Genomic DNA, 22,368 nt, shown 5'->3' with positions numbered 1-22,368 from the left:
TGATCAAGCTAGAAAGAAAGAGCGATGTTCAACCTGAGTCTGAGCGCGTAAGTGACATCTAATCTGACAGAAGAATATTATATAACCAGCGTGTATTTGAAAACTGAGTGATACTTACCTGTTTTCACAATTATCAGAAAATACCTACATTTGCATTTTAAAACAAAGTCTGCCATAAACGATTATGTTCTAAATTTAGCTTTGTTTCTCTTCTGAATAAACCCATTTGTATCAAACTGCTTTACTAGAAGAATTTTCTACAGCAGACTTTGCAGTGGCTTCACCCAAGTCACCTCAAGACAGGGACAAGGAAATCTGGGCCACACATTTCTTATAATTAACAATAAAAATTACAGAAAATTCTTCCTCTGCATATAATGTTATTCTGAGAGCTAGATTCACTGACTCAGGAAATAGTTTATGGAAGAGTTAAAGAAATCTGAGAAGACCCACTGTGTTCAGGGCTTTCCATATTTAAAAAGGAATGTGATTTAATCTTATTTATATTAGATAAGCAGGATAAAAAAGGCAGAAGGCAGGTTTAATATAATGTAGAATAACTTGTTCTACGGCCAACAATTTATACTTTTAGTTCATCATGTTGTATCTTGTCTTTTTTTTCCAATTCAAATAAGACCATCATGTTCTCTCTCCTACCTAAAACTGCAATTTCTACTTGCAATTCTTAGAAACTACTTTAAACCTCTACCAGTAACCCTGTGAACTCAGCATTATTGCCTCAGGTATCTCTAACTGTCTAGATTTACTCTTACGGCAACTCTTTGACTAACCTTTACTTCTTATGTTTGAGAACAGTAAAAAAGATTAAGACACTTTCTGTGAAAAATACAGTAAAAACAGGTTCTGCTGGCCAACTGCTTCAACGAAGACTAACATGAGGATTGTCTACCAAATGTCATCAGCAAACAAAGCATTAACAAATAAAACAGTAAAAGAAGTTAAAAAATAAGGGAAACAACTCAAAAAGCAATAGATAAGTCACACTGACAAGACTTTTTCTTTAATTTTTCACCTTAATTCCCACATACAGGTAGGTGCCAAATTACCATTTTGATCCACAACTCATAACGATTATTCAGAGTTCTCCACAGTTACAGATATTGTAGAAATGTCAAGGTGACGTCATGGCCAAGATGATGGCTAAGCTACCTTACATAGGAGAATATTGGTTCCGAAATCATTTCTTACCTTTAAACTTGATGAGTACCCCCGTCACACTTAAAGGCTAACATTACAATACTGCTAAATTCTGTCTCAACAGCTCCAGCCACATCTTGTAAATACAATATTATAATTCCAACTACATTTGCCTCATTAATCCAAAAATAGTCACAGGCACAATTACACAAGCGTAAGTGTACCATAACAGCACATAAACAAGTTAGAGCAGTTTAGAAACCGAATCTACCGACACCAAGATCCTTCTTATGTGCTCATCTCATCCGATACATTTCTCCTTGGAAAAAAATGGCAATTTTAAGCTGTTCCATTCATCCTGCAAGCATCATCATGTTAGACTTTCAGGCAAGAGAAGTTGCTGTTATCCTGTTAAGCTCAAATTAAGAAAATAACCTGAATTGCCAGATCATCATAGCAGAATGAAGTTATACATATTTAGGATCACTGATATAAAATAATTAATGTTGAGCAGAACCTCTGGAGGTCATCTACTCTAATCCCATTACTGAAACGGGTCCATTTAGACCAACTAGGTTTGCTAAGCTCCACTCAGCTACTGCAGAGTCTTGACTAAACTTTGAGGTTGTTGGAGCCTGGATCCCTCTGAGGGATGAGTTCTCAAAGACATCTGGTTGTGGAACCAGTATAAACGACAACTATTTTTGTTTAGTTTTATGACTCTTACTCTCCCTTTTTATATAAGGAAAAGGCTATCAGGCTCACAACTGAGCAGATTTGGAGCTAATGAATCTGGCTTACGTGGCTACTGCTACAAGCTAACTCATTTGTTCATTCCCCCAATATTTCTGATCTTCAAGTTGGATATAAACCATAGCTTAATTCACCTACGTCTTGGTGCAAGTTTAACACATCAGGTAAGTTAATTTTTTAGACCAATACAAATTCATAATAACAGGCCAAGATGGTTACACAAACAGTCTAGGAGAACCATCAACAGGGAAGTGAGCCTCAAATTATGCTTTCCTTCTGACTCCCTCAACTAATTACCCTTTATATTATTTCGAACACCAGCTACTTTATTTTCAAAGCCCCTCGTAACTTAGGCTCAGCCTATCATATCCCAATCGCTATCGAATCAAAGAAATCATGTTCAGAAAGGACCTCAGTTAACATGTAATTCCCCTGCTTCATCTTAGACATAATTACCATAGGTTATGTTTTCATGACAGCTCACTGACAAGAAACAGGGTGGTCCCACTCCTGTGTCTACCTGCTAACAGCCACACACTTCCCTTGCTTATGCCACGCCAGCACTGATGTACTTCTCTCTAAACCGTATTAATTTCTCAAGTGAAAAAAAAACCAACCAGCCACTCAAAAAAAACACCACTTAAGGGAGGGGGGGTGGGGGCAGGGATAATGGGGGACAACACATGAAGGGAAGCAACCCCACATAGTTCTCCCAGTGTCCTACAAGATGAAAAATGGCTCTCAAAAGACCAAAACTGGCAAAAGTCACTACAGAAGAAGAGATGATGACATGCAAAAGGAAGAAGAATAAGAGGGAAAAGGAAAGTCCTCCAACTTTCAGCAGCAATGAGTGATTATATGACTCAACTGACCAACTACAGCCATCTGCTGCTCTCCAAAGATGTCTGCCTTGGCCTTCAGGGTTACTCTACATTTCCATAATTCCAAGTTGCCTTAGATCTATCTCAGAACCCAAAAGCCCCATCTCCTGGTACAGATTAAAAAAAAGGAACTTCCTCTTGTCCTCAGTAGAGACAGAATATCCACCCTCTGCATAAAAGCCATCAACACAATGGAAAAACACTATTCTCTTATCTACTTTCTTAATAAATGTTTTTCTTTCAATGTTTCCTAACTTCCCAGTCTTCTTAATTCAGCTGATCTCTGAATTCTCTACAGTTTCACTAATATTATTATTTTTCAAAATGTAGTGCTCCAAGCTGGATACTGAAGCTCCCCAGCACCAGATTTAATGGAAACAACTTTCTGTCTCATAATTTCTTCTTCTATAGACATAGGGAAGGACGCCCATCTTTCCTGCAGCCTCACATTGGTAGTTTATAATGAAAATGAAATAGAAATAAGCAAAAGCCACTTGTAGTGCTCCTGCACTTTCAGACCCCTTTTATACTCAACTTTGACACCTTTCTTACCCATTCAGAACTTTGGACTTGCCAGCATTCATCAAGCACTACTCCAATTTATCAGCATAACTGTCTTCTAATCTTAGTCTGAAGAGCAGCTGCAAACATTCCCAGCATAATGCTATTCTCTGTTAACACACAGTGTATTGTAACATAGTAGTTATTAATAAAAAGCATCATTAGAATTAGATACAGACATAGTCTCCACTTTAAGTATCCCTGAATTTGATGGCAAAGTGATGTAAGCAGCCTGTACTGAAGCAGTTCTCCCGTGCACTACTCACTCAGAGTTATGCAGAGGAAACACCAAAACATGTCCTTGTTACCCACACCCATCAAGGTCAGTTGTTGTAACAGGAGAGAACTGTCTTTGTTAAAATCTTAAAATATGAATCAATACAAAAGTATCTCCTCTCCCTACAATTCCTTTTTTTGTCTGCTGTTCTTCAGTATTCACATTTTCTTAGATACAGTCACCAAAAATACCTTAAGATTATTTAAGCTAGAAAAGAAAATTCATTTCAGATGATGTTTACCAGGTCCCACCAATTTGAATTCAAGTAACATAAGTAAATATTCCTTTGCATAGCTTTCTAGGGGGTGGAAGCAGCGTGGCATTCCTTCCCTCTGGTAAAGAATAACTATATTAAATATCTGGTGACAATTATCTCTCCTGTGAAGCTCAAAGAAAAAAGGCCTGTTAATGTTTCAGCCACCTCAGTATCACTTTACACAGGCATGTTTTCAAGTTAATTATTTTTAGATGCAGTTATGAAAATAAAAGTTATGGATCTCTGGAGTGGATGTGGCACAATGGCAAAAATTTCTTTAGATTAATAACCTTCACTGATTCCACATCTTTTCTGCAAAAGAACTGTTCTGACAGAAAAAGCTATTTCTCCACTAGGGATTTTTGCTGATACTGGTTTTTCATCACAGCTTTCTTCATATACCATTTTAAACAGTGAGTTATAAGCTGTTTTCAGTATAAAAATACATGTTTTTATCACAAATCCAACACGTAGAGACAGTTTTTAAGCATATACAGTGAAGTTGTTTATATATGGTGAAGTCATCCTCAAATGCCTATTAGCTGAAAAGTCAGAAGAAAAGGAGTCCGCAGCGATACTGGGCACAAAATGTGAAGACCGATTCCCAACTAACTCATACCAGCGGAGGCTTCTGTCAGCTCAACCTACACCAGATAATCCATGGCTCCCTAGAACTGTCTTGGCTGAGGGTGTGAAAGCCTGACTTTGAATCCTTTCATACTTGGAAGTGATAATGTTGCTCTCCTACAATCTCCCAAGTGCAACACTATTATTTAAGTGAAACACGGATACAAATTTAAACTACGGTGGGACCTATCAGCATGAATGACCCAGGGCAAAGAAAATTTTCTGCCAGACACTGTTGTCAAATTTTTCTTCCTGCACACCATGTACACATTGTAATTTTCAAAAGGTTCGTGGACTGCTAATTGCCTGTATTTCATATAAAGAAGAGATGGATGTATAAGATTACTTACACAGGTAACACTGTTTATGACAGCTTTTCAGACATCCAAGTATTTTTCTTCTGCTAAAGCATTATCTTTGCAAAGTTCCAAGTTTTATCAACGCTGCACTACTCTTACAGAGAGACCTTAAGTTCTTCCTCGAACTACTGCTTCAGCACCCTAAGGCTGAGAAATACGTGAGACGTGCTAAACTACTGAACACTTTTGTTCCACATTTAATTCCTACAGTACCTTTTAAAAGCACTTTATCATGAAACCTCACCTAAAGTATTAGCTCTCACACACACACTAGTGCATTACTGCCACTGAAAAGTACCTGTAAACTTAGAGCCTTGATCCTATCTTTACAAACTTGCTTAATAATGAGCCTATGAATCATATTCTAAAGGTGATTCTTGATCACAAGATGAAAATGCCTGTATCAGCCAACTAACATGACGATTCCTGCATAAGCAGTACATTCAATCTGAGTATTTAAGCTCTCGGCCTATTTAAGTCAGGGAGAAACAAATATTCTTCTTCATATCATCATATGCAAGTTTCAATGCTTTCAGGAATTAAAATATGAATAGCTACTTGTTCAACATGAAGTCAGTATTTTCAGAGGACATAACTGCAAACACTTGAGGATGCATCCACTTTACGTTCTGACAAGCTAGAAAGTGGGCACATACCTTAAAGATTCTCTATGAGCAGTGCTGTTTGAGAATACTTTAGGACAGGTGGCTGGGCAGGCTTTGACTTTGAATGACAGCCACCTGATTCAATATTGAAATAAATATTTAACTTTAATATATTAGAGTATAACATTAAATTACTATATTAAATATTATAAATATTTAAGTATCCAATGTAATATTTATGGTGTGGGTAGTCATACACAGTGGACTGATGGAAGCACAACGAATTGCATTAGGTGGAACATTTCTATTTTCATGAAGATTAATTACTTTGAAAATTGTATAGCTTTAACACTACTTTTCTCTCCTACTCCAAACATGAAGCTATTTCAAGCAAACAGTCTGCATACATGCAAGTTTATCCTACGATTTTACCTTAAGTTGCACAGAGAAGGCACATCACATGGTTTACAGACAGCTGAGGGAGATCAGTATGTGACACCAAAGACATTAACCCTCAGGTCTCTTCATCACCACACACTGAATATATTATCACGCTGCTCTCTATCTCTCTCCTCGACAAAAAGAGTGCCCAAGCCATCTGCCTTTGCTTACTATAAATTTTTGGTTACAGTATGCACTTACAGCCCTTTCCTTCTGCTCCAAAGGAACTTACTCTAACTACTCCATAGATACTACGCCTCCTTATGATAAGAAGTTGTGCTAACGGACATGTTAAAAACAAGACTTGTGAAATACACGGACAAGCTGCTGTTGCACTGCCATCAGTAAGCAACCAGTCCTTGCAGACTGCTCTCAAATACTTCCTAGACTCACACGAAGTACTAACAATATGCTCTTACCTGGCAGCTTGCTAGCGGTGGTAGAGTAACATTACTGTAGCCCAGCCTACTGCAACAGGGAAACCATTTTGTCAACAGCAGACAGAACAAAAAACCTCCATAAACGCAACCCTAGAGTTGTTTTGCAGCAAGATGGCTTTTATTGTTTTCAAGAAGGTGAGCCTTTAACATAACTAGGTTTTATTTCAGTATCTAACCCTCCTCAATCCTGCAAAGTCCCAATCTCAATTTGTGGCAGGAAGTCCCATAGTTTTTGATGTCACCATTTGTAATAAAGCTAAATGTAGTCTCTTCAAAGCTTCCAGATGCAGAGGTCACCTGGTCCATATGGAACGCAGATCAAACCTGTTAGAAAGTATACCAAAAGGCAGCCAAAGCACCTATGCCACCTTCCAACCTCTGTGACTTCCTTAATCCTGCGTTACAGAAAAACAAAGAGAAAACACGCCTGACCATGCACATTGTCAGTAAACACCTCTAGCACAGTTTCTAAATCTGAATATATGTATTTTCTAAACACGCAAAGTATTCACACAAGTGTAATTTAGGCACTTCTTCCATGTTTAACTTCCACATCGCATTATTCTAAAAGATGCATCAGAAAGTAATTGTGTAGTAGTGGTGGACCCTCACTCTACAGCATAGCAAAACTGAAACCACCATTGAGCATCAATGCCAGCATGACCTCCTGCCACCACACCTCACTGAACAGATTTTCAAGCCAAAAAAATTCTCCTGATCTTTGTTATTTTAGTACTAATCACACACATGTAATTCACATTTTTTCCCCCTTGAATGGCAGTGCCACATCTTTAATTAGACAGTTTAATGGACAAAACGAAAAATAAGAAATAACAAAGCTATCTGATCTGAGGTTCTCCTACGTCAATACTTGTTTCTTTTCACTAGCTCAGAAATCTTACTCATTCTAGCAAAGTTGTTTGGAATATGTGTCATTCTCTCCCATTTTAAAATATTACTTTGGAAATCAGATTTTCTTCTAAACAGAATCTAATCCAGAGCAATAGCAGCACACCTTTCCTGAATGCCTTTGGGAGCTGTCAGGAAACATGTACTTGAGTTAAAGGAGTTATACCTCTGTATTTGACTACCCTCCATCAGCGCTGAAACTGCGGGTGAAGATGTGTACACCCAACGCTGCACAGCAAAGTTCTTTGGTCAGACTGTGGCTCTCTCTTTCCAGTTTCTGGAAAGCCCTCATGACAAAACATGTCTTCTACTATGCAGCCTCCCAGACTGCACAATGCCTGCAGGACACCAAGTGTACTGGTGTCCTCAGCAAACCAGAAATTATATAGGACAATAAATCCAATGTAATTGTAAAAATATTGAAGTGCATGGTAGGATATTTCTTGACAGATACCCTCCTCTACAGCTTCACCTAGATAAAGAGCTGTCCAGTCAATTACTGAGAAAAAACACCCAGGCATATAATTTTGTGGAAATACCCCTTTCTTTGTCAAGAGCTCGTACTAGTTTGCTGTACAAAATAAGTTGTATTGCCAAGAGATTCTGATGGTCCAACAGCATCTCTTGTAGGTCCTTTTGCCCCTGCAGTATACTGGCTAGAAAACACCACATTTAACCGCTCTTCATATACTCTCAGAGAGTAGCAAAGTAGGGAGTTTAACCTGATAAAGGGAGAAATCTGGGAAACTTTTGCACCTACCACCAGAGAAGTTTAAGCCGTATCCTAAAATGGTATTTTATTAAATCATGCTCTTCCAACATCATAAAGGTGCAAAAGTGACTTTAATTTGGGTTCATTTTAATATAGGAATTACCAAAAGCCCAGTACCTAAACTTACTGAAAGCAGTGTATTTTCTGGCATATAAGAAACAGAAGCAAGTCCAAACTACTTAGAATTTTTTTTAATTAGTACTATTTATTACATGACAGTGCTACATGCTTTTCCTTATAAATAGCACGATGACCACCTGTTGGAACAAAACTCCTCAGATAGCAGGTTTCAGCCTAGATTCTCACTGTGAAGAAACTTTACACACATCACACTACAATTCAGACATACAATGCTTCCTATTTTGGGTGGAAAAATCTGTATATCTTACTTTTCTGTTGATCTCTCGGGAAATACCCACAGCATGCCTCCACAGTGCCCTGTCAGATGATTGCTTGCTGGATTAGCTGACTAAACAGAGCTTTACAGGTCTTAATGAAAACTAGCTCTAATTTAAGAGCTTATGAACTATGACATAAGTAGCCTAACAAAAGTAGAAAAAGAGGAAAAGTGGGGAAAATAAGGCAAAGTCAGAAAAATACCACACTGCTAATAAGCAACAACACAGAAGAAAACACACTTCAGGAGAGTTTTGCTGAGGAATCAAATTTTTTTGCTGTAGTTTCTATAGAAGAAGCTGGCCAACTCCAAACTAGTAACCCTCAAGATTTTACCGTAAGAGTTCCCTCTCCATTGACAATGCAGGGACAATAAAAACACTTGCTTAAAGCTTGATGCAAAGCTTTCCTTACCAAACCTCAGTTAATACACCAAGGAAGAAAGCAATTTAAATTATTTGCCTTTTTTATCATACAATGTGTTTTATTAAAAAATAATCCTGCCAAATGATTTGAATGTGCAAAGCAACAAATCCTCAAACTTCAAATATTTATCTTTTAATGAAAATCAAACACCAGCCTTCTACAAAGTGACCGGCAGAAAGTCACACAAGATGATGCAGGTTTACACAGTTGGGTACTTGGGCTAGCATCTCAGAGATCAAACAGGCTAAGTTTTTACTCCCTGATGTTATACAAAACAGTTTGAACACACAAGTTTTGCAGAATGTGTCTGAGATTTTTCTTTCTCTATGGTGAAAAACTGAAAGAAAAATAGTCGGCTTCGTAACAAAGCATGGGGACCGAGATGATAGTGAAGTCTGAAATTAATTTCAGACATGAACTTGTGAAATTGTATTGGTTTCCTCCTATTCCTTGCTCTGTTCCCTGAATCCCACAAGTGATTTCTTCATGTGAAAGGCCATCTACATACCAGCCATTTCTATATAACTTCTGTCTACTCCTAAGTGGGACTAATCTTCCTATTGCCCAGCAGGAACAGGAGAAAGAAGCATAACAAAAACCATGAAGCTGCTCCTTCTATGCTAACATATTTGGTGACATGCAACATTCTAGTAATTTTGGTTAAAAGAAGTCTCACTACTTTCTAAATTACCAATTTTTTTTAGCAACTAGAATTCAGGATACCTGGATCTAGAGTACTTCTTGCAGCCAATTTTAATTCAAGCTCCATCAATTCCATACGATCTATTTCACATTGTGCACTTAAAGTTGGTGAACTCCTTAAAGGAGATTTGTCACTGACAACCACTTTCATACCTTTTATTTTGACCAATACAGGATCAGATTTTGACATGAAGTGTTAGCAAACTGGATAAAACAGAGCACCAGAGCTCAAAGGAAAAAAAAAAAAATCACATCTCCCCCCATCAAAACACAGGTATCTTCACAAAACTGTTTCAGCTGACAGTCATGCACTGTACATGTGCAGCTCTCCCACAGAGGCAGTCAAGTAAAGGAACAGCTAAAACCCTCCATGCTATTAATAGAAATGTTGGAAATTTCTGTCTAATTTAGCTTCTACTTCCTTCTTCAATTTAGACTAACGTCTCCCATGAGATATTTGGAGCTCTCTGAGCAAACAAAACTCCTCCTGGCTCATCCCAAGTACAGCTTCAATGCACATTTGAATACCACCCTTTTACAGGGGCACAAGAGCTAAAGGATCAAAACCATCCCTTACAGCCCATGTTGGAGCAGGAACAGTCTTCACTGAACATGGAAAGTGAAAATGTTGTATTTTTCCAGCACCATACATTAAGCTTTACTGATTTTCAGTAGACAAAGAAAGTGACCTTACAAAGGGAAGCCCACCCTCTTACAGTGCTGTTATGCCCTAGTTTCATAAATCCAGATCAGCTCTTCCCCTCATTGCCCAGTTTTAGAGATCATTCGTGAGCACTTTATTAGTGACCATGTGGTTATAAAGTTTCAAGTTTCACAAAGTTTTAGAACAAACATCGAACTTCAAATCCTTAAGTTTGAAACTGGACCAGTAAGGGAAGTTGTACACAGAAAGAACTCTGTATCCCACAGCTTTCAGACAGGAATTTCTCTGTTTACCATGCACAAAGACACATCCCTATCACAAACAGCCTCTAAGATAAACTAAAGCCAAGAGCAGAAGCAAGTATCATCTACCTTTTGGTCCTCAGTAAAAGAAAGACGAATTCAGCCAGATTTTATCTCTAAAATGAAATTGTTTCATAAAGATAAGCTCTAACAATGCAAAATACAGTTATTCCATTTGCTTCGAAATAGGATTTGTTCACTGGTTAAAATCGCAGAGAGTTAAAAGGAATATGGAGCTATAGTAAAACTAGATGTTAGAACATCTTGCATCAGCCCTACTACATACGAGGAGGCTGACCACATTCTTGTCTACAAAGGCTCCTCATTAACAGTTTAAAATAAGGACAAAAACATCTCTTCCAATGCATTCTATTTTACTTACAGATTATTAAATCTAAAGAAACTCTCCTCCTAAAAGTAACTGTGTAAAACAAAAAGCAAAAAACCAGCAAAACAAAACAGAAAGTCAGCCCTTGGAAATGTAAGAGCTTCAAATTCGTAACAATGCAATTCCAAACATCAGAGGTTGAACTAACCATGCCATTCCCTGGTGTTTGAGAACAAAAAGGCTTCTCAGGGTTTCCATCATTCACACATCAACCTCAGCCCTGAAACAAACTTCACATATTCCGTATTTTTAATGCAAAGTAATCTGCTAGGAAATTTACTTCATTTATGTTTTAGCTTTAATTACATTTGATAGGCTTAATGATGCTATTGTTGTGGCAAAGCATTCCAACCGAACAGATCTAGAAGAAAGTTTGAGCTAGCTCCCTATTAACTATCAAAAACTTAAAGATGAAAGTCTGTATTTGGACTACCGTTTTCCCCCAAAGCACAAGCTGGTGCCCTAGTCCCTGTGTTTCAAACACTTTACAGCTAGAAGCTGTGCATCCTGAGTTTTCCCATCAGACAGCTAGTCAAGTGCAGCAGCTTACTAGGTATCTCATATCCTTATTATAAATAACTACAGCCCAGGAATGCAAAAGTGTTCAGACTTGGTATCCGTTGACTTTTCTTTTATTCCTATAATCAAAATCCACTTCACGTATATTTTTGATACTTTAAATTTTATTCTGCAATGCTGTACTGACACTCATGACTGAAATGCAAGCACTCCAGGGAGAAAGAACTCCTGTTGAATTTAAGGGAGGTTATTAATATTTTACAGAAAAAATTATTAAAAGGATAAATCCAAACTCAGTAATTTGAATAAAACACAGCGAATTAGAGCATGTCTGTATCAATGAAAGCAAAGTGACATGATCCTGAGAATTAGTTCAAAATTAAATTCTACCTAAGGATTCCAGCATATATCTAAATAGTAAACTTGGCTTGTCAAGAGGAAAAAAGGACACAAGGATATTGTTCAGAAAGGTATTTTTTCCTGTTCAGCTGCAATTATGATTTGAACAGTACTAGTTGTATCTCATGATGACTAAAAAGAAACTGCAAATAAAACACTTGAATTTCACCCCCAAAACTTACAAACTAACATAATCAATTCAGTAAATACTGAACTGAAGTACCCCTTGTATGACAGAAGAAAAGGATGAAGGTATTTCACGAGTAAGCTAGCCTCAATGAAGCTAGGTGTACATCAGTACAGAAATGAAGAATTGCTTTGTGAACTGCAGCTGTACATAGGAATATTTACTTGATTACATAGAGCAGCTAACAGACTGATTTTAAAATGAAAGTTATTTTTAATCTCTTCATAACAGTATATTTGCTGAATTATGAACACCAATAGTTTCCAGCAAATAGAAAAAGGGACAATTAAATAAAATCAAATTACACTACCATGCTCAATATGGAGGCTTAGCATCACAATAGCTTAAACAACTTTTAACATTTCACATAAAAATAAGGTCAGGTCAAGAATAGAGTTGTGGATCAGAAAAATTCATAAAGTTTGAAAGAGGTTGCAATGATGGCTGCACCTATTATGCCAACACTGGGTGAGCAGGGAGGGGAAGGGGATGAATCAAAGTAAAATTCAAGTGTGACTCAATTTCCCATGAAATATCGACCCATTCGTCAGCAAGAGCAGAGGCATCAGCCAAACAAGCCAAGTGTGACTGCAAACGCATGTAGTTAAGTGCTGGTGTGATTTCTGAACATATGAGGAGAAGGGGAAAAAGAGGACACAACACCGCATGAACAACTAACCCCAAAACAAAAAGCACACACCTAAAGAGGCAGGTACAGAAACATTGCCATACCACACTACAGCTCATTCTCCACCCCAGAAGAATCCAAACATCACCAACAGCAAAGCGAGTTATGAGCAGCCCTTTAAAATGGCTAAGAACACGAAGAAACCTACTTCTACCATCTGATAGCCAAGACACTCAACCTTCTGCTTTGGCAGACGGAGCAACAAATCACAGACAACCAGAGCTGCTCTCAGTGAATTTACTGCCAGATTAAAGGCATCAAAAAAAAAAAAAAAAAGAAAAATAAAAAAGAACACAACAACAAAAAAACCCCAAAACTCAAACACCCACCTACACAAAACCCCCAAAACACCAAACAAAACACGTTTACTTCTGTTTGCAACCTGAGTTTAGTTTAAAACTTGGTACATTATCCATTCTGGGTCTTGAAATCCAGTTTGCTATTGTAACTCTAGGAACTTACGCTGTGCAGTAGAATACCAGTGGGTTCGTTTTGGTTTTTAACAAAACTAATTGAGGAATTACATTAATTTCATTACCACCTTTTTCAACAGGATAAAACCCCCCAGTTTTTACAGGCTATTAATGTGGAAAAAACTTTTTTTAATACACTAAATATTTGACTAGGAAACAATGCTATTAAGGATTCATAATTTGTGCTTTAAGTTGTATTAAGTTAAAAAATTCAAAAATTCAACAAAAATCGGTAAAGGTTACAAACAATAGAGATACTTTGTTGATGTCCTAGCACACGCTTGGTAACTGGAAGAGCTGAGCTACATGCTACTGCAGGTACCATATTTAGAGTAAATATGTGAAATACCAGAGCAGTTTCAACCCGTGCAAACTTATCACTGCCTACATAAGCAAAAGAATCACTGCTGCTAGAACGGCACCGCTGCGAGAGCGTACTGATGTTGTGACTGAAGGACCGCTTGCCTGGGAGGAAGCAATAAAGGACATTAAATGAAGATTTCCGCAGTGTCTTTGCAGGAGAAAAGGAAGAAGGGGTTGATGTGGAGAGCTCTTTCTCAGTAAACTGACACAGGTCTGAAGGAAATTAAAGAGGAGAGCTCAGAGCAAGTATAAGCTCCACCTTTGTACTTTTTATTTTGTAGACCCTGTATGTGTCATGACATGAATTAAGGTAAAACCACAGGATTTCTCTTTACGCCAACGCTGTTCACTCCAGGAAATTTTCTTATGCTTCGTACTCAGAATTGACACTACCAAGTTAACTTTTGGTGTAGATCTTGTTATTTTACACCCTCTGTTTTGAGCTAAAACTTATAAAAGCCTAATTTACTCATGTTTAATATTGCAAGTGAACCAGATAAGCATTACTCTAATAAAGCTCCTTTAGCAAAATAGCATAGGAGATGTTTAGTCACAATCGGAAAATCCAGCGTATTTGTTAAATCTTTATGAAATGCTTAACTTTATTAAGTTATTATCACACAGCTAAATACAGCTTAGTTCCCTAATTTCTCAAGTCTCAATACCCGATTGGTCACATATTACTCATAACTTGGATTTGCCCTGAGCAGAGCTGAGAGCACCACAAGTTAGCACTGATTTTACTAACAATATTTTGAGGTTTAGGAACCACCATCTAATTGAAAAAGCTCTGACGTAAAGCTAGAGATGAAATTCGAAGTGCAACAGTATTTCTACTTCCTTTGAGTCTAGAAGGATACATAGTTAATAACAGTTCATACCCTGCCTGCTCACAGTCCCATTTCACAATGGAGAAAGCTGCTAGAAGAGCAAGAAAAATACCAAACAATTTTCTATCAACATCAGTTTCTTTCCTTTCCACTTGGCTGCAGCTTTTTGGCCAGTTACTTCTTGTTTACTTCTAATCCGGTGCAGGCATAATCAGTAATAAAAATCTCTCTGCTACCTAAGCCTTCGCAAGATAACATTCAGCTCCAAATTACAACTACTTGTAGCTTAAGACTTCAGCCTGGCAGGAAATCTAAATGGTTGAACTCACACACTGATGGCCTCAGAAAACAGTTCTTAGACACAAAGCAAAGTTTGCATTGCTGCTGCAGCAGAGTTTGCTAAAATACTCAGATGTAAGAACACATACTTGAGATTATTGCTTTAAACTTGTATTATGAACTATTTGGAAATGTTTAATAACTGTCCCACTACAGGACTCCAAGATTTTATAAACAAGTCATTTATAATACTTACCTGATTCTTCTAGCGTACTTGAGGAACAGCTTCTGCATGGTTTACAGAAAATAAGATGGCATATATCTGACCAGTAGTAACTGGGCTATTTTTAAAGAAGTAATCAATGTTTGAGAATTAATGAGTGAAAAGATTTTAAAGATAGAGAAACTTAAATTTAAGAAGGCTATTAAAAAAATAAGCTTTCAAATACAAAAGGTGTCTCTGCTTCAGAAAACGTGTTGCAATTTCCAGGGAGAGCAAGATGTCAGTAACATTTTACAAGTGAACTTTCCCAGCAGTCTACCAGCATCACGTGCTACTGTGGCGTATGGATCATGTACTTCACATAAGGCAACGTACACAATGCAAGAAAGAGAGAAGCTTTAAATTCCATGTTGGATAAGTCATCTCTTTTGTATTATTATGCAAACTAGTGTTACTTTGTGAGCCAAGTCACTAGGAACAACTTAAAACTTTCACATCTACAGATCAAAAACTCATCTTAAGATTAGGAACTGAAGACTGAAGTAGATCATTAGGTCACAGGCTGAACTGCAAAAGAATGCCTCTTCCAAGCATCACTTTTAGAAGAGATGACTGCACCGTAAAAAAAAAAAATCAGAAAATCACCACTAGAGCTACAGCCCAAAGTTACATGACACCTGAATAACCACAGCTGATGGGGAAACAATGACAGTACAAAGATTCACAGTAAGCTGATTGCAGGTGTCCTGCAGCTTCTCCTCCATAGTTCCTACCTCTTACTTCATCCAAAGTAGAATACTGCTTCGGGCTAAGTAAAATAAAACAACAGCTGCAGAACTAAATGGCTATTCTTTCTGCAAATGAGCAGCTGTGGTAGAAAATTGGCCCTCTGGCAGTCTAGAGGAGTATGATAGTTCTCATACCCTCCTAAAAGCAAACACAAATATTCCAAAGGAATTCTAGTAAAGAGTAAGGAAAAGCTGGCTAAGGAAGAATGATAAAGGAATCATGGAAGAACTCAGAGAGGAAGATGAATACTTCAAAAGAAAGCTGCAATAAAGCAATTATCTGTATTTGAAATAATTACAGTTACACAGAACAGTTCTAAGCAAAAATAACAATGGACTGCCTCCAGAAGTTTGAGTCAACTATAAAATGAGAAGCAAAGCCATGAGAAACTTCAGGTAATCCTGCCAAAACCAGAAAGAAAATATGAATTTGGTGAAGTACTGCAATACTGTAGAAGGAATGCGGATAATCTATTTCTACTGGAGAACACAGCAGTATCCACAAACACCAGGAGTTAACTCACTACATCACTGAAATAACCCAGTTACACTTCAGTATGTGAAGGCAGGTAAGCACTTAAAAGACTTTTTTCCCAGCTTTACTACAAATCTCTTGTGAGATATAGGGGAAAGCAATGATCCTTGTCCCTCAGTTCTGCAAGATACCCTCTGCCTACCATCTCATTTGGAAACGGAAGCTGTCCCCAGCACAGACATAAAGCAAGTCTTTAGCTGGACTTATTTGTACAAGTAGTAGCCTCTAGACAAAACCAAAAAAGCTGACATTAGGGACTTGGGAAATAAGTTCCCAGCAAGCTCAATTAAGTTTACTTTCACTTACACAGCTTCTCACAACACAGGGCAGGGTTCTGGTTTACCCTCTTCCTTAAAAATACAGATTTTTTTCTTCGCAATAAGAAGTCAAGGAAATTATGCATTTGCATAACTAGAGAGATATTTCCTGTTAAGAACAGATAATTACTGCATTGCCACTTCCTTCCAAGTCATCCATCCACATTCTCCTTTAAAGAGCGCTACTCCACTAGCTATGAGCAGATAGGGTTACTATGCCATACTCATTCAAGAGCCCATCCCTAAATGTGTGTTCACACCAAAGCCGTTTTAACTGTGGTCCACAACATGTACAGGTACACAAACACTTTCGTGCTGCTGAGACATCACTGCTACAGCGGTTTCACTGAACTGACCTAGTGAAACCTCCTACTTGGCATTAACTGTTTATCTTTTGGTTCTCCTAATATGAATTATCCATCACATATACCTATGGAAGCACCACCACCCCCCAAGAGAATCATGTAAAACAAAAAAGTGAAATCTGCCCACAAGCTTTCCAGCACCATTTACATTCAAACAACCTAAAGCACTTGCTCTTAGCATCACTATACAGTACTGAACAACAAAAGCAATACGCAAAAGAAAGGGCTGCATAAATCACAGGTACAAGTCAAACCCACAAACCAGTTTTGAGCCAGCACTGCTCAGAGGTGTGAAAACTAGGACGAAGTCCTAGTGAAACTAGGTTTTCTGTAAAAGAAATTCCATGAACTATGCTTTGAGGGTTTCAAGGCTATTAAACCTGTCTGATTACCATAAAACAAGTAATCCATCATTACAGAAGCAGCACCTAGATTACAAAACAGGGAATCCTTATCCCAGCTATAAGACTGGGCCTCCATAACAGGAGAAAAAGCATATCCAGAGTGCAAGCATATGACCATAAGATGATCGTTGCTACCTATTGTAAGCCATGTCCACTTGTAAATTAGAATTGTAATTCTTTCTCTCTCAAACCAAACAAGCAACTGAGCTTTGTAGCGGGAGAGAAAGAACATTCTTTGGAGTAGATTATATTTTAATCATTATGGGCTAAGTATGCCTTTTACATTCTTTGATGATTAAGGTAACGGTCACTGAGGGACATATACAGGGAATATACAAACCTAGGATGGGGAGCACTTCAGTTTTGGAACTCCACAGACAGCCAAGAGCAAGATAAATAAGGACAGGAATAATCATGTGCATCGGTACCCATGTCCGATTTACCCCCATTTGTATGGGCTAATGTGAAGCTGAGCTACTTAAATCTGTTCATGACGGTTCAAGCTTAATAAAGAAAGAATTTCAGAAGCAGGACAGTCAGAGATTTTAAGATCTGTACAAATAATACAAATACCCCATTAACAAGAATGTATGTCATGGTCACAGAAAATGCTACAAAACTAAGACTTCATTCCAGGAGAGTATTAGAATCAGCTTATCAACTCATCCAGGACACAACCTTTAACAAAGTAAGTTTTAACTGTCATTATCACAATAAACACTGTCCTGGTTTCAGCTGAGATAGAGTTAATTTTTCTCTTAGCAGCTGATATAGTGCTGCATGGGGTTAAACCACGACAAACACTAATTAGAAAAATATTTAGGAAGCATGCCACCTATGAAGACTGGTATATTAATTGTCACTCACAGTGAGATGTCAGTTCCTAGGACTTATCTAGTAGTTAAACTGTTGTAAAAGGAAGGTATGTGCAAATAATTCAGAGGTGGGGCTTGAGTCATGGCTTGTACAAAAAGCATTCATTTTTAAACATACAACCATAAACGGTATGAACAAAGAAAATTTTCAAAATACAACACTGTGTGTCATTTCCTGATGCCAGGAACAGAAACTCCCAACAAACCTATTAGGCAGCATACAGAACTTATCTACCCATGATCTATTTTAACCACTTAATAAGAGTGGCTAGTAGTAAAACTAATAAAAAAACCAAACAAGTTAGCTTTGCTCTGACAAAATAATTCTCTGAGAAAGAGGCAGGAACTGGGACCTCTGACAGTCTAGCGTAAACAAGGGAAATACAGAAGTGGGCTTCTCATCCAGCAACTACCAGATAGCTTTCTAAGGAAGTTCAAGCCCCCTTCTACAGCAGCATCTGACAGGTCTCAGTTAGGATGTCCCCTAGCAACTGCATTCAGAACACCACCCTTGCATACACACGCTAGTCTGCAAAGCGGTTGTCTGATCAGTTTGATGTTCTTTTTCACAAAGCTTATACCATGAAATAATTCAGCTGCTAAATGCCCTATTACTGAAACTGCACTTTTCGCACTATTCCAAGCTAAACCTGACAAGTTTTTTTTCCAGAAAGCCTCCCTTCTGTCGTGTGAAATCCAGTAACACCACAACTTCATACATAAGCCACATGACAAGGTGTTTTCTCTACCTGAGACTAAGTTACTTAAAGCCCAAACATTTCCTCAGCCTTCTGTCACCCTAGGCTGACCACAAATAACAAAGCCACTCAGTTACTACTCAGTTTTCAGGCAAGACATGAAATGGAAGAGGGAATACCAGAAAGAAACTGAGGCAGCTGCTCTGGGGCTACTCTATAAAAACTGATCACATCCCTCTCAGGTACTGGTAGAACAAGAATTTCTTAAACTTTTAAGTCAGACATCTTTTGGTGAAAAGAAGAAATAACTACAGTAGAATTAATCCTAGTGCCATCATCTGGCCTTCTCATTTGGATACAGAGCGATTCAGGAGGCACAAATTCAAGACACATGAAGACCCAACCTTCTTGTCACAGACGTGGGTGGGAGGAAAGGAGAAAGCACGCATACAGAAGGCATAGCCACACATCTTTCATTACACATTGGGTGAAACGGGTAGAGAAAGGTCCTTAAAAAGGCCTGGAATAAACAGATGCAAGATAATCAGCTATTCAGGCCAAGAACATCCTCACTCCTGTGACCTTACAGTGTAGTGGGAGACACACTACTATGAACTTCGGTGCTCATCACTCTCTTTGTAATCACCTGAATGGAACAGAGATGATAGAAAAACCTTTTAAGCCTTCCCACCTTGGATCTATTTTTAATAGAAGCTGAAAAACGGCCAGTCCCTGTACGGGTTGTTAAGCTCAGATACTGAAGGTCTAAAGAAGTCCTCTTAGGCCCATCCTCCCAAGTGAAGGAGACAGACTAGAAAGGATAAGACTAAGAAGAACACCCTTACTGAGAGAGATTAGCTCCTCAGGCACTCATTTCATGATCTTATACATGGAGGAGTTACAAGAATGATAGAGGTTTGGGTTTTTTTTCCTACTAGACTATCTGGGAAAGAATTAAGGTAACTGATCAGCTATTCCTTCTTGGAACTCCTGCACCTCCCCTACAGAATGGGGGAGTGCTGCCCTGGCAGAACACAAATAAGATCAACTAGTAAGGAAATTACAGACCATTCCTCCGCTTGGCCCCTGTGGTTCTTTCTCTCTCTCCATGGAAGGGGTACAGGGCAGCTCCTGCCCTTCAGCAGCTCGCATTGTCCGGGGCCCTGTGCACAGGGCAGAGCTAACAAGGCCTCTTCTGGAGAGCAGACATACCCAGCAGCCTCCCCCGAGCTCTCCACCGCCACGTCCCCGATCCAACCCCCTCACGGGAATGCCCAGAGCTCCTCCGCCCGACGAGGCTTCGCGTCCCGGCGAGGCCGGCGGGGAAGGCGGCAGCCCCGCGGCGGGGACCCGGCTCCGCAGGACGACAGAGCAGAGGGGAGCCCGGCGGGGGAACAGAGCCCGGCCGCCATCCCTCCCCGGTTACTCACAGTCCAGGTGTTTCTTCTTGGGCCCCATGACCTCGTGGGTCGTGGCCTTGCAGACGGTTTTCGAGACGGCCGAGCCGGTCACGCTGTGCTGCGCCGCCGTGATGCGGTCGGTGAGGCTTTGGCCGGACATGGCGGGTGGGTGGCGGCGCTGGAAGGGAGAGCGGCTCCGCTCCCTCCTCAGGGGCCGGGACGGGAGGACTAGCCGTGGGGACGGAGCTGCGCCGACTCCTCACCCCGCCGTGCCGCAGGCGGCCCCCGCTCCGCCCTCAGGGACGGACCTGTCACCCGAGCAGGGACCCCTCCCCCTCCCCCTCCCCCCTCCCCCTCCCCCCTCCCCCCTCCCCCTCCTCCTCCGCCTCCTCCTCCTCCTCCTCCCGCCCCCTCCCCCAGCCGCCGTCCCCTCCCCCTGCGCGCCTCCCGCTCGGCCGGGGACAGGGGACACACACTGGGCACCGCAGGAAAATGGCGGCGGCGGGCGGGCGGACCTCCCTCCTCCTCCCCCTCCTCCTCCTCCTCCGGGCTTTCCGAGCCGCCTGCATCACGTGATCCCTTCGGCGCCCCGCCCGCGTGACACGCGCCGCCCCTCCCTGCCGGCGCGCGAAGCTCCCGGGTGCAACAAGGAGGGTGGTGGTGGTGGAGGTGGTAGTGGGGGAGGCGGGGGTGTGTCACGTGTCGCCGCGCGCGGGCGGGGTGGGCGTGGCGGGGTGTGGCGGCAGCTCCGTCCCCACAGCCCCGAGGGGGCGAAGGGGAGGGACAGGCACAGGCACCCCAAAGCTGGGCCGTGCCCGAGGGGCCGCACCCCGTCCCCCTTGGGCGGGAGCGCGGGTTCGGCCCCTGCCCGGGTTCAGCAAGGGCGGCTTAAAGCGCCGTGTAAAATCTGGCGGAGCAAGTGGGGTGTCTCCGCCCTGAAGGAAGTCTTTGTATTTCTCAGCTTGGAAAGTTTTGTGGAAACTCCTTCAGCGTCACCTGAGGCAATGAAAGCATAAAGGGGACAAATCTCTTTGCAGGCCGTGAGGAGTTTGGAGCTGTGTAGTTGCCGCGAACGTGCTTCTCCTCAGAGTTATTTTTATTTGAAAGCTTGCCAAAAATTTCACAAATGTACATCACAGCCAGCGTAAAAAAATCAGTGGTTTTCATGTCTTTCATGGTCAGCCTCCCACTGTTTTGCTACTCGGCTAATGCTGCTCAGGGCTCTTGGACTTAGCCGGTGGCCCTGTCCTTGGCTTGTTGGGATTTTGTACAAAGTTACTCAATGTTTCTGTTCGTAACAGTCAGCTAACTTCCTTAAGGTGTCTTCCCTAAGCCTGGTACCTATATGACCCAGACACAGCTGTAGACAGCAAGACACAGCCATTGGAATCGTTACCTCCTACTGTGGGTAGGAGTCACAGCCTCTCAGCTGTCTGCAGACCGCTTTACTTGTTACAACAGGGCCCTTCTCCTCCTCCCTGAACGCACGGCAGCGAATAATACAGCGAAACCACAGCATTCCAGCGAATGCTCTTCCTCTGCCAGAAGTGCCTCCTGATGAGTCGCCTTGGAACTGTCCCTCATCCATGAAGGCACTGAAGTATTTATTAGGCAGCTTAAACAGAAGCAGCGTACAAATGATGCTCGGCTCTGTCTGCTTGTCAGGATATATAAGTAGGATTATCTGTTTATAATGTGTAAGGGAAGTCAGTGTCGGAGGAAGCACATCTGGCAAAAGCTGAACCCAAATAATGCCACAGGAGCGCTTCCACATGTAGAGCTTGCTTCCTTCATAATGCCAGGCACTCTGAAGATACTGTCATGTTTGTATTTCTTGGCTCCTTCTGAACTGCTTCTGGAGTCCCAAATATCCATGCTAGAGAAATAAATCACTGACATATACAGCAGCGGACTCATGAGATAAGGCAGCTTTAGCATACAGCTTTGCACCATGAAAACACTGAGGCTGCTATAGCCTAATGATACAGCAATGCATATCGCTGTGGATACATCATCTTTTTATATTGTTTCCAAATTATACTGTAAATCAAGGACATAAATAATTTTGACACTGCTGGTATTTTTTATGCTAACTTCAGGTAGGACCA

General features: G+C 40.4%; 1 protein-coding gene across 5 annotated transcripts in view; it reads right to left on the bottom strand.

Annotated features, from left to right (window-relative positions):
• The window catches only part of PICALM (phosphatidylinositol binding clathrin assembly protein), a 71,710-nt gene extending 51,099 nt beyond the window's left edge, over positions 1–20,611 (bottom strand). For all 5 annotated transcript variants that reach the window (XM_075077146.1, XM_075077232.1, XM_075077310.1 and 2 more), the window contains exon 1: positions 20,291–20,611. In XM_075077146.1, the coding sequence (XP_074933247.1) occupies positions 20,291–20,420 (130 nt within the window). In that variant the 5' untranslated portion in view covers positions 20,421–20,611. The remainder of the gene's footprint in view (positions 1–20,290) is intronic.
• Between the last annotated feature and the right edge of the window lie 1,757 nt (positions 20,612–22,368).

Source organism: Phalacrocorax aristotelis, chromosome 1 (assembly GCF_949628215.1).
Source record: "Phalacrocorax aristotelis chromosome 1, bGulAri2.1, whole genome shotgun sequence".
In the NCBI taxonomy this organism is placed as follows: Eukaryota; Metazoa; Chordata; class Aves; order Suliformes; family Phalacrocoracidae; genus Phalacrocorax; species Phalacrocorax aristotelis.
This window is presented reverse-complemented; position numbering and strand designations above follow the sequence as displayed.